The 19802-nt window shown below is 39.2% G+C and overlaps 1 protein-coding gene across 16 annotated transcripts; it reads right to left on the reverse strand.

The window, feature by feature from the left end:
• Positions 1-4561: 4561 nt before the first annotated feature.
• LOC148026932 (methyltransferase FFUJ_09178-like) lies at positions 4562-17810 on the reverse strand. 16 transcript variants are annotated; one of them, XM_087691478.1, is made up of 10 exons: positions 17589-17806; positions 17279-17480; positions 7600-7704; positions 7375-7511; positions 7164-7274; positions 6582-6746; positions 5915-6007; positions 5475-5600; positions 5275-5391; positions 4563-5193 (listed from the first exon to the last, which is right to left on the reverse strand). In XM_087691478.1, the coding sequence occupies exons 4-10, from the start codon at positions 7495-7497 to the stop codon at positions 5056-5058; spliced, it is 873 nt and encodes a 290-aa protein (XP_087547604.1). In that variant the 5' UTR covers positions 7498-7511; positions 7600-7704; positions 17279-17480; positions 17589-17806; the 3' UTR covers positions 4563-5055. The 16 variants fall into 16 exon arrangements, with proteins under 16 accessions (XP_087547590.1, XP_087547593.1, XP_087547594.1 ...); XM_087691474.1 differs by having other exon boundaries at positions 4564-5193; positions 7375-7514; XM_087691464.1 differs by having other exon boundaries at positions 4562-5193; positions 7375-7704; positions 17403-17480; positions 17589-17810.
• Between the last annotated feature and the right edge of the window lie 1992 nt (positions 17811-19802).

Genomic DNA, 19802 nt, shown 5'->3' on the forward strand with positions numbered 1-19802 from the left:
AGCCCTCTTAGGGTACTTTAGACTAGTCTCACATTACTTAGCACCCTTAATTCCTAAGGCTAATGAGTCAAGCCCATGTGCTATTTTTTCCTTAGGCTACTTAGGCTTTATGATTTCCTTCATTTGTCTTCATCTGCATTCACACACTCACTCATTAGCACATCTCTTTTCTTCATTTTAGCTTTATGTTTTGTTTTGTTATCCTTTTAAGCATCTCACTATAAAGTTTCTATTTTTTGCATATTCTAATCTCTTTTGCAAAGTTTTGTATTTCAATCTAGGACTAACATGCAAGGTTGCACTGGTCCTTCTTGGGCTTGAGACAAGGAATTTCACAATTTCTTTGTGATTTCATCTTCCTTGGAGAATTACTCTTCTACGAGCATGGAGGCTATCTCTCTTGAGGTAGACCTTGCCACCTCTCCTGATGCTAACACAGCAATAGCTTCTCCCTAGCTCCTCCAATTTAGGGTGCTTCATCCATATCCTTCTTCATGGTTCTTGCCACCACATAAAGACCGATATCATGTTCCTCTTTCTCCTTCAACATTGACATCCATGGTTGAGAGGGGGTTCCTATCCTTTCTTGGTATTTTATAGGCTTCGACATTTTTCTTCAACATTTGCCTCCCTTCCATGTTGTACCTACCCTTTGCATTGCATGATCATACTCATCTTTATAAAAGGGTGCTTGGACAAGTACATAATTTCCCCACAAAGGGTCATTATTCAAATGGCACCTACTACATGCACATTCTCATCATGTAGCATTCATCTATGCATCTCATTGTGTAGAGCACCCCTAAGCACATCCTAAGCTATCTCTACTACCGGCGATTCTTTTACCACCATTCCTCCATGCTTCACCCTTTTTCTTTGTCACAACAACACCCACAAGTGGTCGAGATAGCTTGTCTATTTTGTGATCTGATTGGATCTAATTATCCCTTTTCATTCTCCCCCTAGGACACAATACTTATAGGCCGCAAACCATATTTTAATCCAAAAGGAGCAAAAGGACAAGTTTAAAGTGGTTTCCTCCACCTGTGTAGGTGTTGGTAGGCCATTGGGCAACCAACAAGCACCCTTTGTTTAATATAATGGCCTCTCTAGGGTGTCCTTTTAGGGTACCAATGTAAGATAATAATTGCCTTTGTAGTCTTGGTAGCCATTGGGAAGCTGACATGCACCCTTTGTCTAATGCCCTAGTTGCTTTGGGATGGGATGCATTGAGGTGAATATGGACTAGATCTATGCTTGTAGGCCCTTTTTGGTGTTAGTTTTGGACCTAATAGGAGGTGTTGAGCAAAAAAATGCATTGCAAACCAATTACTCTTCAAACCAACCCTAAATGACCTAGTTTTGGTAAATGGTGTATGATTCTAAAGAGTCTCTTTGTCCCATAAGACCCTAATTTGGGAGGATCAACTCACCTATAAATAGACAAGATGTCCACTATTCAACCCATGTCTTTTTATAGGCAATACCTTGACTTGGAAGTGTCAAGCACATCAACTCTCTTTAGTGGTTGTCCAATCCATCATGACTATTGCCACATCATCAACATTCCCTAATGCTCTGTCCATTGCTATCACCTACTGACTCCAACTGCTAGTGACCAATTTGTGCCCCTCCGAACAATTGTGCTTATAGTTTGAGCAAGTCCCCTTGTTGTCTAGCCACTTTTAGTGCATGTTGTAGCTTACATTTACTACAATCAACATCGTCTTTACCTTCCTTTATTGTTGCTTAGCTTCATATAGCCTTCCATGATTAGTTGCCATCATTTTTAAGTAGTTACATTGCTATGTTTACTAGTTCTAACCTTAAAAACTATTGCATTTTGGTATCTAGCCTACTACCCTTCCACTTTCAACATCATCTCAACTCCAACTAGTAGCTACAACACTATGGATCTATCTCTGATGGATGTCATTCTTCGACTACTCCTATTGCTTTGCCTTTGAGCATTCTATACATTCTTACATCCAAGTACAGCATTGATTCATTCACTTTAAAGTTCTCTCTCTTCTTTGTTTTTTCTTTGTGTTTTTTCTTTTATTGAGTTCTTGTATTTTAGTCATGTTCATGCATACTATGTTTTCTCAATGCAAACCCTAGCATGACTTTACATAGAAGAGCCTATGCATACTAATTATGGGTTAATCACATGTGCAATGCAGGATCAAAAATCAACATCAATTCAAGAGGCTTTACAATTTGATCATTAGCACAAGGCCATGGAGAAGAAATTAGAGGCTATTGAGCGAAATGGCATTTGGTAGCTTGTGCCTTGACTCATTCATATGAAGGTGATTGGAGTTAAATGGGTCTTTAAGAACAAGTACCTCAACAATGGCGCATTGGATCAACACAAGGCAATGCTGGTTGCAAAAGGTTTTGCATAGCAATTGCATGTGAACAAGTACCTCAATAATGGCACATTGGATAAACACAAGGTAAGGTTGGTTGTAAAAGGTTTGGCATAGCAACCGGATGTGGACTTCAACGCCTTTTCCTCCACAACTCACATGGCTATTATTCAGATAGTTCTTGCCTCAACCAACTCTATAGAAAATGGCCGGTATACCAATTGGTCAACATTCTTAAATGGTGATTTGCAAGAGGAGATCTATGTTGAGCAACCTCCTAGCTTCTCATCTTTTGATGATAAGGTATACAAGTTGAAGAATACTCTATATGGCCTTAAACAAGATCCTTGCACATGAAATAAGAAGATTGATTCTTTACTTGGAGAGTTGGGGTTTTTGAGGTCTACATCCAATCCAAATTTGTATGTCCATACTTCAATCAAAGGGCATGTGTTGTCTATACTTTATGTGGATGATCTCATTTTGAAAAGAGACCATGCCCGAAATATCAAATAGACTAAGGAGGCACATCAGGAGAAATTCACAATGACTAATATATGTTTTTTTAATTTCTTTCTAGATCATGAGATATGGCAAACCAAGAGGGGGTTCTTTATCTAATAGCTGTATGTACAAGAGCTTTTGACCACCTTTGACATGATCGAGTGTCATGCTCTCTCTCCTCCTATGGATTGAAAAATTGAAGGCTTTGACTCATATTGATTCCCATGCAACAAATGCTTCCAAATATCAATAATTGATTGGGTCTTTTATATAGCTTCTTAATACTCAGATTGATTTGTGTTTTCCAATTCAATCTTGGTTTATTTTATCCAAGTACAAGTGATTTAGCTTTGGTGCTTCAAGGCTGGATAGGCTTAGATTGGGGTAGCAATGTTGATCACAAACAATCAACTACAAGCTTTTGTTTCCTACTAAATGCAAGTGCTATCTCTCAAAGCAATATGAAGCAACCAATTATTACCCCTTCATTGACAAATGCCAAAACCAAGTGGCATCTTGTACTACTTGCGAAACCATATGGCTTTGAAGGTTGATGGGTAAGCTTGGTTGTAAGCAACCCTAAGCTACCAAACTTCTATGTGACAATGGGAGTTGCATAGCCTTAGTGCAAATTCCAATTTTTCATACAAGGACGAAACATATAGAGATCTAGTATCACTTTAATTGTGAGAAGATGTTGAACACGACCAATGATGTGAAGCATCATAAGACAAGGATACTTTGGCAGATCTACTTTCCAAGGCACTCTCTCATGCCATTCTTTGTCAGTACTCTAGATCCCTAAGTCTCATGTCATGTTGAGGTTCTAACATGAGGTGTTAGTAGTATGGACACCTAGACAACACACAAGCACTTTTGGCAACATGAGCACCAAGACTTATTGAACAAGCAAATACAATGGGTAACAAGCATACTCCTTGAGCAACAAGCAAGGGCAATAAGGGCAATCCAATCAATTTGCCACATGGCAAGGCAATCCAACATCCCCAATTGGCTACAATCAATGCAAGCCAACTACATGTTTTTTAATCTTTTTTGATAGCTTGATTAGAGGCTCATCTACCATCTTTGACATATTCTTTTGTGTAGATCTGAGAGATCCTTAAGAGGCTGATACACTTAAAGCCCATTGGGTATACTCGTCAACTTTTGTCTTCAGCATTCAATATACTACAGTCATCAGTACTCTCTCTCTCTCTCTCTCTCTCTCTCTCTCTCTCTCTCTCTCTCTCTCTCATGTTTTCTTTCAATTTCATCATACGCTTTCGCATCACGGCACTGTGGTAGTGCCTTGATGGCAAGCCCTCATCCAAGTATTTAAAACATGTAATGAAGGATTGGTCATTTCATGTCAATGCCATACATGTATGATCTATATGTAATTTTTGTCCCTAGTTTACACAAAAAATGATTGTATGATGAGTAACATGCACATGCATGCGAGAGCATAGGAAGCATGGAGTGAGAAATGGATAGAGGTGTGAAGATCATGAGCAAACAGAATGTGGCAAGACTACTTGATGGTCAAACACTTGGAGACTAATATAGATAAACACACTTACACTTTCATCACAACTACTTTAGTATGTATTGAAAATGGTTGATTTCACTTCTAGTAGTAATAATTAGTAAAGAAGTAAATTATCCATTCATAGCAAATGCATATCCAATTTACCCCAAGTACATGGATCTCTTGAACAATGCATGTTGAATTCAATTGTGAACAAAAATTATCAAGGTATTACCCTAATAAACTTAATCTAGATATTTCAATTGTATAGAGGACACAATGCAATCATCATGATCCTTACATCCAACATTACCTTGGCCAACTAATCACCCAATGGATAGTGGCACCTTCCTTACTTTTGCATATTCTTCAAATCTTAAATCTAGGGTCCCATCCAATTGAGAAAGCTGGTGGCATTGCTTGCATTGCCTTCCAAGCTTCTTCCAACTTTAATACACTTGTTTCTCTTGTGAATGAAGGCGCCCACTGCATTGAATAATTGTCTGATGGCTGAGGAATGTCATACTAAACACCAGTCATCATCAGCATTGCCACCACTATCATAGTTGTCACCAATACCACTATATCATGACCATCATCATCATTTTCATCATCAACAACAGCAACAATAACAACAAACATGATGTTTCATTTTTTGAGAGCGAGAATGGTTCTATGTCTTGGAGAGCTTTCAATCTGTTTGGGAAATGTAAATCCTGTCTTTTCAATGGCACCTTCAATGAAGAATGTTCTGTAGTCATCAAAATAAGGCTCTGTTGATTTGAACTGCAAAGGCATTCAACTGAAGAGAGTTAGTATGAGGATCCTTTGGACTCAAAACAATTTTGTCAGTAGTGAGGAGCTCACAGCTGTGAAGGCAATGACATTCTGGACCATCTTTTGTAAAAGTGGGGAGTGAGGGTTCATTTCCATGATTGCCAATGCCCCTCCCTGCTTCAGCAGACGATGTGCCTCCTCAAGTATCTGCAAAAGCAAGTGTCTGAGGGAGCCTTCTACATGATCAATCCTGGCTAATCAGATGAATGTATTCTAGAGCCAATCCATACCATCTTAGTTGCTTCTCGAGGAAGTTCATGGCACACTAAGCAAAGAGAAACAAGGTCGAATGCTTCACTAGGAAGCCCAGTGTACTCACCTGCAGCATGCAAGAACTGCATGGATATGTTTGCCTCCTTTTTCCAAAACAAACCAAGTTGGTCAGAGTGTTTAATGTGTATAGAAAAGATGCAACAAAGAAAGGATAACTTTCAAGCAGTTGCCAATGGCCAGGTACACATCTTGACAAGCTAAAGACTGACTACTGGTTTATTGTTGTGTCAACACACCACTTATTCTATCCTGATACAAGCTACCACCCAAAAAGACCAAACTTCATGAAAAGGATTCCTCACGAGTTTGAACTTTTGTTGATTCATTAACTGTTAGTAACAAAATCAGGGGAATAAAAAGCAAAGAACACACTTGTGATTCAGAGAGTAGTTCATACAGATAGTTCTTGCTTCTCCCTCAGACGATAATTTGCAACAGAGAGAAAGTAGGGTGAAAGATCCACTCCTATTATATGAGCACCAGGAAAAGTCTGCAAGAAGATACAAGAGTTATCAATCCTTAGATAAAGCAGTCTAAGATCTACACCTCTGGGTAAAGTCAGAAAGTAGGAAGAAGTTCAACACAAGACTATGGTGCACATGAAAACAAGCAAAAACCACCACTATTTGAAAAAGGCATATCAAATCAGTCTAAATTGATCTGATTATTTAAAAACCAAACTTGCTTTCACAGTAAAAACATTCTCTAGATTCTTTTAGTCCTATTTTACATCTAGCTGTAAGCTCCAAAGGATAGCTCATCTCTATCAACAGCATATCAAATGCACCCTGAACCAAAGGTTAGATCACCAATGAGTGCACTTTCTTCCAAGCAATGGTACTTCATTCCAAACAACCTCTTTGAATCACTCGACCAATTTTCCAAGTATTTCATCAGTGGTCACACAATTTAACAATCAACCCTTGATTGTTGCAGTGTTTCTCACATAGCACATGTTATAGAAGGAGACGAAAATGTTAGATAGAGATTCTATTTACTGCACAGTGTGCATATGTAACTCCTAACCTTTCCTAGCATTATAATTTTGGATGATGAGCGCTAACCTTGTGGAGTTCAAAGGAGCTCAGGCCGGTGGCACAACCTATATCTACAACAGTGGTGACCTTTGTTTCCAGCATTAACTGAAGCTTCTCCATGTATGAATCCCGTAATCTCTGGTCTCCATCTGGATCAAGCTTCTTCCTCTGCACTAGCAACAGACCATCAAACTTTAACTGCACCAGTGAGACGCAAGCTTATTCTTGATAGAACATAACAAACAGAGCAGCTTGACTCCTTGGATATGCATAATTTAGCTCTGCACACCACTGAGAGAACTGATCAATTCAAATTAGTGGCACAAATTAGTAGTGATCGACATAGTCATGCATAAAAGGGTTAGTTACCAACAATGCCTTCCCTTAAAAATGCAGTGTTAAAAATGGCGACATTAAATAACTCCTGTAAAGAGATATCAATCAAGCACTAAGGATATCATTGCCGCAGGCTGTAACATCTGGTACTTTGTGTGTTGTACAATTCTGGTTGCACCCAAAGCAAGCTCAACACAGAAGAAAAGATTTGTAAATCTTCAACATTGCAGATGTATTACTTACACTGATGACATACAAGCAGGAGTTGTGTACCTCTGGGTCAAAAACATTTGCATGCACTGACTTTGCTGCTAGTTCCACTTCCAGTGCTGCATTCCATGACAGATTTCCCATTTCATATGCATGAAATGGCTTCAAGTAGTACTGGAAGAACAGAACAAAGTCAGCGTATTTGCACATGAGCACCATAAATGGAAGACAATTAGACAGAGACAACCATTGAGACTAAAGGAAAAAGTATCACATCTGGGTATGTTAAGCTTGTATTCTGGACAGCAGCAAGCTCAGTAGACCAGTCATGTAAGTTCAATCTGGCAAGCTCTGGAGCCCATGGATGGCCTATCTCTGTTCCCCTTGCTACTATCATGTTCCTGGCTTTGCCTGCTGCGAAATTAAAGAAGGGTTTGTAAGAGAACAAGGCATTGACAGCCCCTGCTGCAATATTCATCGGTGAAAAGTCTGTAGTCACTTGTAGTTTATCACTTGGATGCCTCTCATCTATCACATTGGAGCTACAGGTAATAGCATATCTTTTAGCAAAGACTTGGTTGACTTGGACCCCTCTTACTGTCTCCTGTGAAAAACAAACAAGTGAATATATTGTCAGAACAAAGCTGAACCTATTGAAGCTAGAAATCCTTTCAAGCATCTAAGCAAATACATTTTTCCTCAAACTGGAAGTACATGCTCAATAGTACAGCTCTGAAATTGTTCCTTTGATTTGTTATTTGAACTACTTGCTGGGTCAGAGAGGACATCATCTCCTCAGCTGCACCCATGGCCACACAACTGACCTTCACATTATCATGCTTTCACCATATCATCTCGCCTAGTTGAAAACCCAGCAGCCATGTTGCCATCCTGGACCATTTACGCCCGTGAATACAGTGTGGCAACTTGGCTGTTAGTTATTTTATTGTCCCCATGCATGAACCACACAATATTGTGTATAAGAGTGCATGTTTAGATGTGAACACCTTTTACACCACCTAATAGGTGCAACAGTTTCACAAAAAAGTCAATGGAGCACATTATGATCCACTAGCCTAATTAAGTCGACTTGACTCCGTCCGCCCAAAGGGCGAGAAAACTGTAATGCCAACCAAATAATTTTCCTATCCAAGCACACCGGCCCAAGCCTGCAGCACTTTGGAATGAAGGCCCATTTGGAGACATTAGTTTGCTAAATCAACATACAATAAGATTGTATCATAAATTAAAAGCCCATTTCTTTCTCTACTCCCATTAACCTAAGAAATACCAAGATAATGAGATAGGCATAGGATAAGCCATAGAAAACCCAAGTTAGCTTAATGTTTATTTCCTTATGGCCATCACTTATCTTGCTTGTCGAAAAGTTACTTGCGAATAACAGGAATCGAACCCATATCTTAAATAAGGATGAAAGGTTTAGGTACACCTTAGCCTATATATTAAAGCCCTATTAGTTGTACTTTCGTCTCACTTATCATTATCAATTTATTCTTTCAGACTCTACATACTTGCAAGAGCGCTCTCTCTCTCTCTCTCTCTCTCTCTCTCTCTCTCTCTCTCACACACACACACACACACACACACACACACACATAATAGATAATTGTATGAATTACGAAAAAATACAAGATTGCAAGATTACAAGATGCAAGTTGGCTCTAGGCCATCATGTACAAAAAGATACAAAGTCACAACAAAGGAACAGAGGAGTATGCCAAGGAACTAAATCATCTCTAACCAAAGATATCAGCATGCTACATAAGGTCAAGCTGCCACTAGAGAAGTCCCTTAAGCTTCACAACACAATGTTAAATGCCCCAAGTGGAATCAAAAATGATTACATTGCGAGTGACCCAAATATGCCAGTAACCCCAAAATCTGAAAAAGTGAAACAAAACCTTCATATGAGGTTGTGGCAGACCATAATATTTAGGTTTACCAAATATCCAATCAAGAGGATGCATCCTAGTCCCCACCATAGCATGCCAAATGTTCGAGAGAAGGGCCCAATTCTTCCGAGTGAAAGGGCAAGAGATGAATCTTTGATGGGAAGACTCATCCATAGTGGTACAAAAGAAACAAAATACCATTAGAAATACCTCTACGTTGATGAAAGGGGGAGGCCCCCCACCAACATTCTTCAAATGAATACCTTGCATTTGAATGGCATCTTATTGATCCATCCCTCCATTATTGTCAATTTCCACTAGGCTTTAGATTTGCGCAATCCCCAAAGTGTGTTGGCTTTGGTGATCAACCATGCACAATCTTTGATCATGAAATGATAAATCTGATTAACTAAAGAAGGTTGAAGTGTCAAACACCCTACAAGATCCCAATCTTGCCAAGAGAAATTAAGAATACAAGGCAAGAAAGGGTTGCCAATCCTGCAATCAATCGAAGATTCTACCGCAGAGATCACCATAGCCACAAGGCACCCAAAAGACTTGTCTGATGGTGGACAGCTCTCTCTCTCTCTCTCTCTCTCTCTCTCTCTCTCTCTCTCTCTACCATGGAATTCCATCCACCTTAGAAGCTCTCCACCGTCTGCAAGCTCCTCCGCCCAACATTGGTATCAAAATGGGTCTCGCCAATGCCTTTTGCCTGCTGTTTGTGGTGCTGAAGAAAAAGAAGGTCTGCACAACTGCTCTCTTGTCCACCAACCGTTGCCCAAGACTGTGTTGGCAAATATGTCAGTTCATGGCTGCGTTTGTGCATGTCAGTGGGCTAGGGCACCACGATATTATCCTGATTATTTAGGCATTTTTCCTCGCATTATATGATAGTCATTTAAGCATTTATTGCTGGCCAACCAACATTAAATGCTAGTCGAGCAGCATTAAATGTTGGCCAACCTAACATGATTTATGGCATTATTTTTGCCTATTTATTCAAGCTTCTCCTCCACATTAGATCATTCATCACCTAAATAGTTCTAGTGGAGGGAGAGAAGCACGTGCTAGTGCCTTCATAGACAATGACTCACATTGGTTCTATACTGTCTCATATCTTGGTATATGGATTTCATTTCCCACGAATCTCTTTTGCTTCTGAGTTCCTTGAGCAGTGCTCTTTTCTTTTGCAATGCTTCTCTCTCTTTCTTTCTCTCTTGTATACAGCAGTTTTCCACACGCTTCCATCACTGCATCCACTTCTGACATGGTATCAGATTGCAGGATCATTGTTCCTACTGCTGTTTTACATTGTTTCAGGTCTGAGTTTTTACTTTTTGACTGCTGCTTGGACCTGTTCTGACTGCTGGGACTGATTGACAGCTTGAGCGACCATCTTCTAATCATTTTCAGCCTGCCTCCTCAATATTTTGTAAACTGCCATTTTCGTTTTCAGCTTTTTGGGCCCGTATCAAGGCTGGGGACTTGTTATTCACCCTTCCAAATCTGCATTTTGGTGTCTGTTGCCTTTGTTTTACTGATCAGCACCTAAGTTTTGGCTGTTTGCTACTGTGCAGGGCTCGGCAATAGTATTTTCAGGTTGGTTTTGATTATTTTTGGTATGTCTTCTCACTGTGTGGTACACTGCTCAGCTTTAGAGAGGGTTCATGTGCATCCAATTGTCATGTTCTCATCATTACACTCTGGTTACTATTGATCTTTTCTCTATGTGCTTTCTTTACTACTTGGAACTCGTGCAATCCTCGTGAGTTTGTATTTTTGGCATACTTTTCTCCCTAAAGATCCCTTGTCTTTCTTTATCTTCATGTATCTCCCTCATCATGGCTCCTCCAGCATCTCCTCTTGATAGTTAGCATGTAAATATTCTTTACTCATCTACGAGTGTTATATTGGAGACTTCTTGTATTCAACTTCACATTTCTATGAGGATGCTATCTGTTGGTACTTCAAAGGTTCCAGTTTTAGAGAGAGGTGCCATACGGCCGCAGAAGAAGTCTCATTGTGGCGAGAGGGGACAACTCCAAAAGGACTGTAAGACATTAGCGGCTTTACGATAGGAGTTACTGCAAACAGTGACGACGGATGCTTCCTTCCATGCTACTAGTACAAGTGATGGGATTATCCCTCACAACTCTCCAATGCTAGAAGGGAGAGTGAGAGGGTGGTGAGATGGGTTAGGTGAACCTCATCTATACACGTGTACAGGTGCACAAGTTCCAAAGAGGAGTTTCCCTGATGCACTGACTGAAGTCTAACAGGTTCAAATCTTGGAGCTAGGATTGACATCCAGGTTCATGATGAGCTGCTTCTTTGACAACGAGCGGTCTTGGCTTCTTATCTGAGCTCTCACAAAGGGACACTTTGGCGGTCTGGCCAAAGGCAAGGAATCCATGGTCATATATATTCAAAGGCATTTTTGACAGGCTGGTCTTGTATGCTACTACAAGACATTGTTGACAAATATTGAGAGCTACTATGATTCTTCTCTATTTTCAGGAGCTGATATGATTAACATCGACACCAGGTTCTCTCTAAGGCACCTTGGTGGTGGCTTGCACACCCACTACTTGGGTCTCCATGGTTCTACTCTAGTTGATAGATATTGAGAGTTGCTATGATTATTCTCTATTTTCAGGAGTTGATACAATCAACATTGACATCAAGTTCTCTCTAAGGCTTATTGGTAGTGGCTTGCACACCCACTACTTGGATCTCCATGGTTCTACTCTAGTGGTCTTTATTGTATGTACTATGATGGGACATTATCATTGTATATTATATTGTATCACATCACCCATGATCTGAGAGAGGGTGTTAGCAGATATGTCAGTTTATGGCTGAGTCTATGCATGTTAGTGGACTAGGGCACCAAGATTATTATCCTACTTATTTAGGCATTTTTCATGGTATTTTATGATAGTCATTTAGCATTTATTGCTAGTTGACCTGACATGATTTATGGCATTATTTTTGCCTATTTATTCAGGCTTCTCCTCCACATTATGATCATTCATCACCTGACCGATTCTAGTGAAGGGAGAGTAGGTGTCAATGCCTTCACAGCTAGTGACTCACATTGGTTTTGTACTGTCCCATATCTTGATATATGGATTCCACTTCCCAAGTATCTCTTTTATTCTGAGTTCCTTGTACAGTGTTCTTTTCTTTTGCAGTGTTTCTCTTTCTCTTTTCTTTGTATCTTGTGTATAGCAGTCTATTACAGCAATTTTCCACACGCTTCCATTGTTCCATTCACTTCTGACAGACTGGCTCTACTACAATCCTGTCTAATGTTGCCAAGCACCTCAACTACATTGTCGCACCCTCCAAGTTTGCCTTAGCTCACAAAACCCTACAGCGCCTTGCCCAGCCACATCTCCCTACAGATTGCCAAGTCTGATAGCTCATCAATGTATCACTTCACCTACAAGATTATTGTTTGCCTTGTCATTCACATCTACCCTATTATCCAAATATTCTTTCAACACTGCCCAACTATCCTTCAAGCGTTGCCTAATAGTGTGTCTGTCTAACATCAGCTGTTGCTCTGCTTGCATCGACGGCCTACTCTGTCTTGGCTATAATGCATCGTCTACATAATGTCGTTGTCTACTACCGTGTGACCTATGTCATCTCAAGTTCCTCCATGTGGATCCGCTCATTAAAACATCACCAAGAAGCATCCATATCAAATCAATCTTCACCATGGGCACCCAGGATAGCCAAAAAATGCCCAAAAAGAAATGCACTAATGTGCCCTCTATCTAAAGTACTTGAAGCACATAAAACAACACACAAATACAATATCAAAGCTCCTAATGTACTCATTTGACTAAAACCAAGGCTTACAAGTAGCAGATGACCACACGAGACACACAACTAGCCTTTTTTCTTGTAAAGGGTGGTAATTTCTTGATTAAGCACTTAATTACAACAATCAACAAATGAACATAAATTAAAATGTACAAATTATATTTATAATCTTGGACATTGAATACCTTGTTGACCCCAAAACTAACGCCCCTTTCGGTATTTCTTTAACTTAATAGATAATGGAAAATTAAAATGTACAAATTACCTTTATAATCTTGGACATTGGACATCCTGTTGATCCCAAAACTGCACTCCTTTCGGTATTTCTTTAATTTGATAGCTAATGGAATAAGTAAAAGCCAAGATTCACAATCTTCTTTGCTATTCCAAAAGCCCCTTGCTGTAGCAACAAATAACAATCAATTTGGACAGATTGTCCCTTGATTCTTTACCTAGGACTTGAAAAAATGGAACCACAAAAAAACTAGCCAAAAATTGTGTTGTGACAGAGTACAATGGAGTGCGAGACAGGAATGGAGCAAGAGCAAAGCTCAAAGTGAGAATGAGAGAATCCCAAGATGAAGGTACTGGTAAGTGTTACAATACACAAAGAATAAAAATATATTTATATGTGAGAGAATCCCAAGATGAATGTACTAGTAAGTGTTACGATACACAAAGAATAAAAAAGTATTTATATGTTAGGATACAAATAAGGGAATATTCACACCCGTAAGTTTATACCATAGCAGCTAAGAAACACATTTCTTTGAATTTGAAACTTCTAAACGTTTCTTAAAGTACAGAACGTTTCTAAGAGTAAAAAACATGGGCGTTTTTTTTTCCTTTTTTTTTGTGAGTTGGAACCCGAAAGATGGTTTTTTGACAAAAACTATTGGGGGCAATGTTAAATATGATGATGATGATATGTAATGACTCGTGAGGGCTCAAGATTTTCGACGAGAGATTGATTTTTTTGTGATTTTGTTTAGTTATTGGACTTTGTCAATCTAGTATCTATTCTTGTCTTGAGAGTTGAATATTATATGACTTTAGTCTCATTTATGAGTTATTTATGATATATTATATGAACTGAGTCAAGTTGCAACATCATGATTCTCACTTCAAAACAAATTGACAAAATATCAAAATCAAGAATGAATGTATAGCTTGTTCACAAACTAACTTTGACATAAGTGACAAGTTAATAATGGATCATGGATATGTAACATATTATTCTCAATTGACCCTATTATCACTCAAGCTCAATTGGCCATTCTTTGTTTAAAAGAGAGTTCTATAGAGGTTTAGAACCTCTTTCCCTAGTCAAAACTATTAAAAATCCCTATGTTAAAAAACCTGCCTTTCTTATTTTACTCCCTCTTGAAAGAAACTTACGAAACAGGTTTCTGGCTGCTATGGTTTATACACACGAAGAATAATGGGACTTTACACCCGAAGGGACTTTACACTCAACAACGTTGTGACAGAGTGAAATGGAGTGCGAGACAGGAATGGAGTAGAAGTAGAGTTGAGAGTGAGAGTGAGAGAATCCCAAGATTAGTGTACCGGTAAGTATCACGATACACAAAGAATACAAATGTATTTATATATTAGGTTACAAATAAGGAAGCGTTCACATTTGTAAGTTTATACACACGAAGATTAATGGGACTTTACATCCGAAGGGACTTTACAACCAACAACCTCCCACTTAAAGGCCCAAAGTGGTACCTTTAAGCTAGCTAACTCCCACTAATCGAATGCAATGCTTATATTGAGCCTTTGCAAGACTTTTAGTGAGAACATCTGCAGGGTTATCTTGGGTTTTGACCTTAGTCAATGTGACAAGACTATCATCCAAGACTTGTCAAATGAAGTGATACCGAACATCTATGTGTTTGGTACGCACATAAAACATGGCATTCTTAGCCAGACACAATGGACTTCGGCTACTATCACAACCAAGCACTGAAGTACATGAAGAAAGACCAAAATCCTTGACCAAACGGCCAAGCCAAATAGCTTCCTTAGAAGCTTTTGTGGCTGAAATATATTCAACCTCTGTAGTCCTTAGTGCTATAATTTTCTGCAACCTTGAATACCAAGAAATAGCCCTACCAGCTTAAGTTAAAACATATCCACTGGTAGATTTTCTAGTGTCAAGATCTCCTGCCATGTCTGAATCACAGAATCCCTACAACTCTAGTGTACCCTTTCCATAGCATATACGCTTTTATTATGTACCTTTTAAGTATCTAAAGATACATTTCACTGCTTCCCAATGTGGTTTGGCAGGGTTAGACACAAATCTACTAATAACTCCCACTCCATGAGCAATGTTAGGACGAGTTGCAACCATGGCATACATCAAAGAACCACAAGCTGATGTATAAGATATGCCCTTCATAGCAGTAGCAGTTGCATTATCTTTTGGGCAATCAGCTTTGCTAAACTTTGTATATGGGGATAAAGGCACACCAAGAGGCTTAGCATCAGCCATATTAAATATGTCAAGTACTTTGCTGATATACTTATCCTATGAGAGAAACAAGTGCTACCCTCTATCTCTTTTAATACGCATGTCCAAAATGTGTTCAGCTGCTCCCAAACCTTTCATTGAGAAGGCTGAACTCAACTACCTTTTAACAACATATAGGTACTCTTACACTTTCTTGCAATCAGCATGTCATCTACATATAAGACCAGCATAATAAGGCTTGCATCATCAACCTTTTTAGTGTATAAGCAGTGATCTACATGACTGTGATTGAATCCATAGCTGAGTATAAAAGTATCAAACTTTTTATACCACTGTCTAGGGGCTTGTTTCAACTCATATAAGCTACATTTCAACTTACAAACTAAATGCTCTTTCCCTAGAATAGCAAAGCCTTCAGGTTGTTTCATATACAACTCTTTATCTAGGTCACCATAAAGAAAAGCAGCTTTCACATCCATTTGATCCAACTCTAAATCCAAGGATACAATGAGAGTAAACAAAACACGGAGCGTAGTCATTTTCACCACTGGTGAAAAAACCTCCTGAAAGTCTATGCCTTCCTTATGTGTATAGCCCTTAGTAACCAAACATGCCTTGTATTTGGGCTTCCCATCAATACATTTCACCTTATAAACCATTTATTAGAAATAGCTTTCCTATCCTTGGGCAAAGGTACAAGCTCCCATGTGTTATTTGCATACAAAGACTTCATCTCTTCCTACATAGCAAGCTCCCACTTTCTCTTGTTTTCACATGATTGTGCCTCTCTAAATGTCAAAGGCTCACCTTCATCAGTCAATAAAATGCAATTCAAAGATGACTAAAACCTCGGTGGCTGCCTTCTGACACGTTTAGACCTTCTTACCCAATGATCTGTATTGATAGGCAATGGACCTATATCCTCAGGTATGTGCACACCATCACCTGGTGGCTGATTTTCAGCATTTTCTTGCTGTTGTAACCTATTTCCAGCATGTTCTTCTTGCTGTCCTATTCCATCATGTGCATCTATTTGTTGTCCATTTTCTTTTGGCTGTAGCACAATCGGTTGCTACTCATTTTCAGCATCAAAAAGGACAGAATCTTCAGCTAATGGTTGCTGAATGGCTGACTGTTCATGCTAAAATTTGACCTTCTTTTTGTCAAGATCACTACACCTTGTAGCTGCCAGCTGCTGCGTTGCAGCCTTGCTCACATTGATCAGTTGCTACCCTACGTTTTTCACCTATGCAAGCCACCCTCCTGCCACTGCTCCACACTCTGACCTGCATTTACAGCAGCAAATCACCATCAGAGGCTGCCTGCTGTGGGAAACTTCCAAGGGCACCTTCTCCTTTTGGTGACCCCATTCCAAGACAGCTGCCAGTGTTGAAAGACAAGCAGTTTGGGGATCCACCACGAGTAAGCCTCCAAAGAAGTAAATTTGCTAACGTTTTGGTTAAATGATGTCTGGGCCGTTTGCACTGCCCTAGAAGCCTAGTTGATATTGACCATCACACTCTGTTACACTTAACCATGCACAGAGATAAAACAACAGAAATCAATATATATTGCATAAATAAGAGAGACAAATGCACCCAAAACCCACCACAAGATTGAAATCAAATGTACAATGGAAAAGACATTTGAAAGGAAGGGTTGACCAAATCTCCACCATCCAATCGGTCTTCTATCCTGCCACCTCGTTGGCTGCCCCCATAGATCACTGTCATGGTTTGCAACACCATTTGCTGCTTCACCCATTAGCCTCACCCTCTGACTACCTATAGACACAATCCATGCATTGCGCATCATTGCCCAGCTGCTGAGCTTGCATGCCCAGCTATATTTGGTGGCTGCTTGGGCCCTCCTTGTTCTTGATATCTCCTGCATTCTTGTGATTCCCTGGCATGATGCTTGAATTTCCAACCTCAAACCTTGCTTACATGAGAGGAGTATGATTGCCATGTGATTTGTTGGGGGCCACTTGCCCAAGCACTATATCAGCTTGCACTCACACAATAAGTGACAACCTAGCATGATGGTCGATTGTCAAGCTTGTAGGCGAACCTTTTCTCCAATTCTGTAACTTTGGTAACCAACAATGGATTCTGTGTCATCATAATGCAATGGCGAGGAGGGATATTGCTGGGAAACAGATAGAATGGAAAGATCGACATAAACTGCTTGCTTCTTTCAGTACTATAATTATTTCATGCAACCATCGACAAAACCGCAAAACATGCTCTACTTTACCAGAGCGTTTGCAAAACTGGGTTGTCGAGGCGACGCCAAGGCAGTCATGATCCTCTCTCTCTCTCTCTCTCTCTCTCTCTCTCTCTCTCTGCGCCACCCCAAACACATAAAAATGTGTTCTGGATATGTTCACGCAGCTACTAAGAACCTGTTCCCACGAGCTTAAGCGGTTCCCAACCGGTTCGTTCGATTGCTGGGACCCCAAAGAGACTTGCAACACATCCGAGAGAAAATAAGGTGATCAATTTTTATTTTTGATATCATGAAAAGTTGTGCAAGGTTGTTAGCCAACCAATAGGAAAGCAATTGTCAAACAAATAAAATTTCGCACAGGCAAGCTAAGCAGCTAACCATTCAAGACAATACCTTTTCCTATAATTGTTTGATTGGGTTTGGTTCTCAACAAGTTTGCGAACCCAAATGCATGGGACCCTTTGAGTTCATCAATGGGTTATGAACCTTATTTTCTCTCGTCTCCTTGTTCTCTCTCTCATTGAATGTAAAATTCTCTCTCTTTATTTTCTTCTCTTCTGCCCCTCTCTCTCTCTCTCTCTCTCCTTTTCTTCTCCCCCCCTTCTCCTCTCTTTTCCTTCCCTCTCCCTATCCTCCTCCTCTTTTTCTTCTTCTCTCTCTCTTTAAATTTTTTGAATTTTCTCTCTCTCTTTTAAATTTTATCTTTCCTCTCTCTATAATTCTCATTCTCTTCATGTGCACTTAGCTCCAATGGAGATAGGTCATAATCTAACCGAAGTTAAATATAAAGAGAGAGATTAGTCTCTATGTAAAGGGTTATGTTGCCAATGGCCCTAAGGCAAGTTGTTTGCGTCTGTGAATGGAGAGTTGGGTTCAATCCCAATGACAGACTAGCCTCAATTTGCCCCACCTTTATAGGACCTTACTAAAAATTCTTATCACAAAAAATAAATAAAAGGTTATAATATGAGTGTTTTTTCTTTTGCAAAGTGGTCAAAAATATATTAAGCAATAAAATAGCCACATTTGTGATGTGGTCAGAAATATATTAAGTAGCAAAATAGTTACATCACATGCTACTAGATCTTGGCAACACTAGTAAGTTTGATAACAATAGATTTAGTATGATTTTCTTTGCCCAACCAAACAAAAACATCAAGCACCAATTTACATCCATATCAAAGCAATTAGATGTGTTGATTAGAATCCAAGAAACACCTTTAAAAATCTTCTTATTTCTAGCACCCCATATTGACATTAGAAGGGCTTTGTTTCCATGTGATCACTCTTCACTCCTAGAAGAGCATATAAATGGTGGAAGTTGATGTCTATAGTAGGACTCATTACACAAAAGCCTTTAAGCAAATGTTGAGTCAAATAGAAGAGTGTGTGTTTTACTATAATGCTACTAGTCTATCCTTTATGGAGTTGTAACATTTTCTACCTTTTTTGTCATATAAATATTAAGTTTTATGCATTACAAAAATAAATATAAATAAATAATGCTTGAAATTTGTGTAAAAGGAGTTAATAGAATAGTTGCAATCGATCCTCTTCTCAATTTATCCTCTAAAGCGTAAAAGTCTTAATTTCCCTTATTACTCACTTCCTTATTCATTTAATGCTTCTTTCCTTCATTCTATTTTAAAATCACATCCAATATTTGGCTCATATTCTCATATTTGCTTCTTTTTTTCATTTTGTAGGGGTGGGGGAGAGAGAGAGAGAGAGAGAGAGACTACAACATTAAATGACTTTCTCCTTATATATATTTCATAACTATGCTTCATAAATATATTTCTCTCTTTTCTTATTTGTAATGTCAAGTGAAAGTAAATAAAGGCAAAACAAGGCCTCTCTGTCTTTCCAAAAAGTAAAATTACACAAAAGTAGACTTTTTACTGCAATCATTACTTGTTCTCAAGTTTCTTTTGCTCGTATCTATTCTCTTATTGATGATACATTATTCAATGGATCTCTCTCTCTCTCTCTCTCTCTCTCTCTCTGCCAAAAAAAAGCAAAGCCTAAATCTTAAGGAGCCACATGCTAGAAAAGATTAGATTTCATCCTTGATTTAGCCATTACTTTTATCTCAAAATTTGTGCATCTAAGAGGATCTCTCTCTCTCTCTCTCTCTCTCTCTCTCTCTCTCTCTCTCTCTCTCTCTCTCTCTCTCTCTCTCTCTCTCTCTCTCTCTCTCTCTCTGCCAAAAAAAAGCAAAGCCTAAATCTTAAGGAGCCA

The sequence above is a fragment of the Lygodium microphyllum genome, chromosome 13, assembly GCF_053477565.2.
Source record: "Lygodium microphyllum isolate KBCC chromosome 13, Lygodium_microphyllum_v1.1.10, whole genome shotgun sequence".
In the NCBI taxonomy this organism is placed as follows: domain Eukaryota; kingdom Viridiplantae; phylum Streptophyta; class Polypodiopsida; order Schizaeales; family Lygodiaceae; genus Lygodium; species Lygodium microphyllum.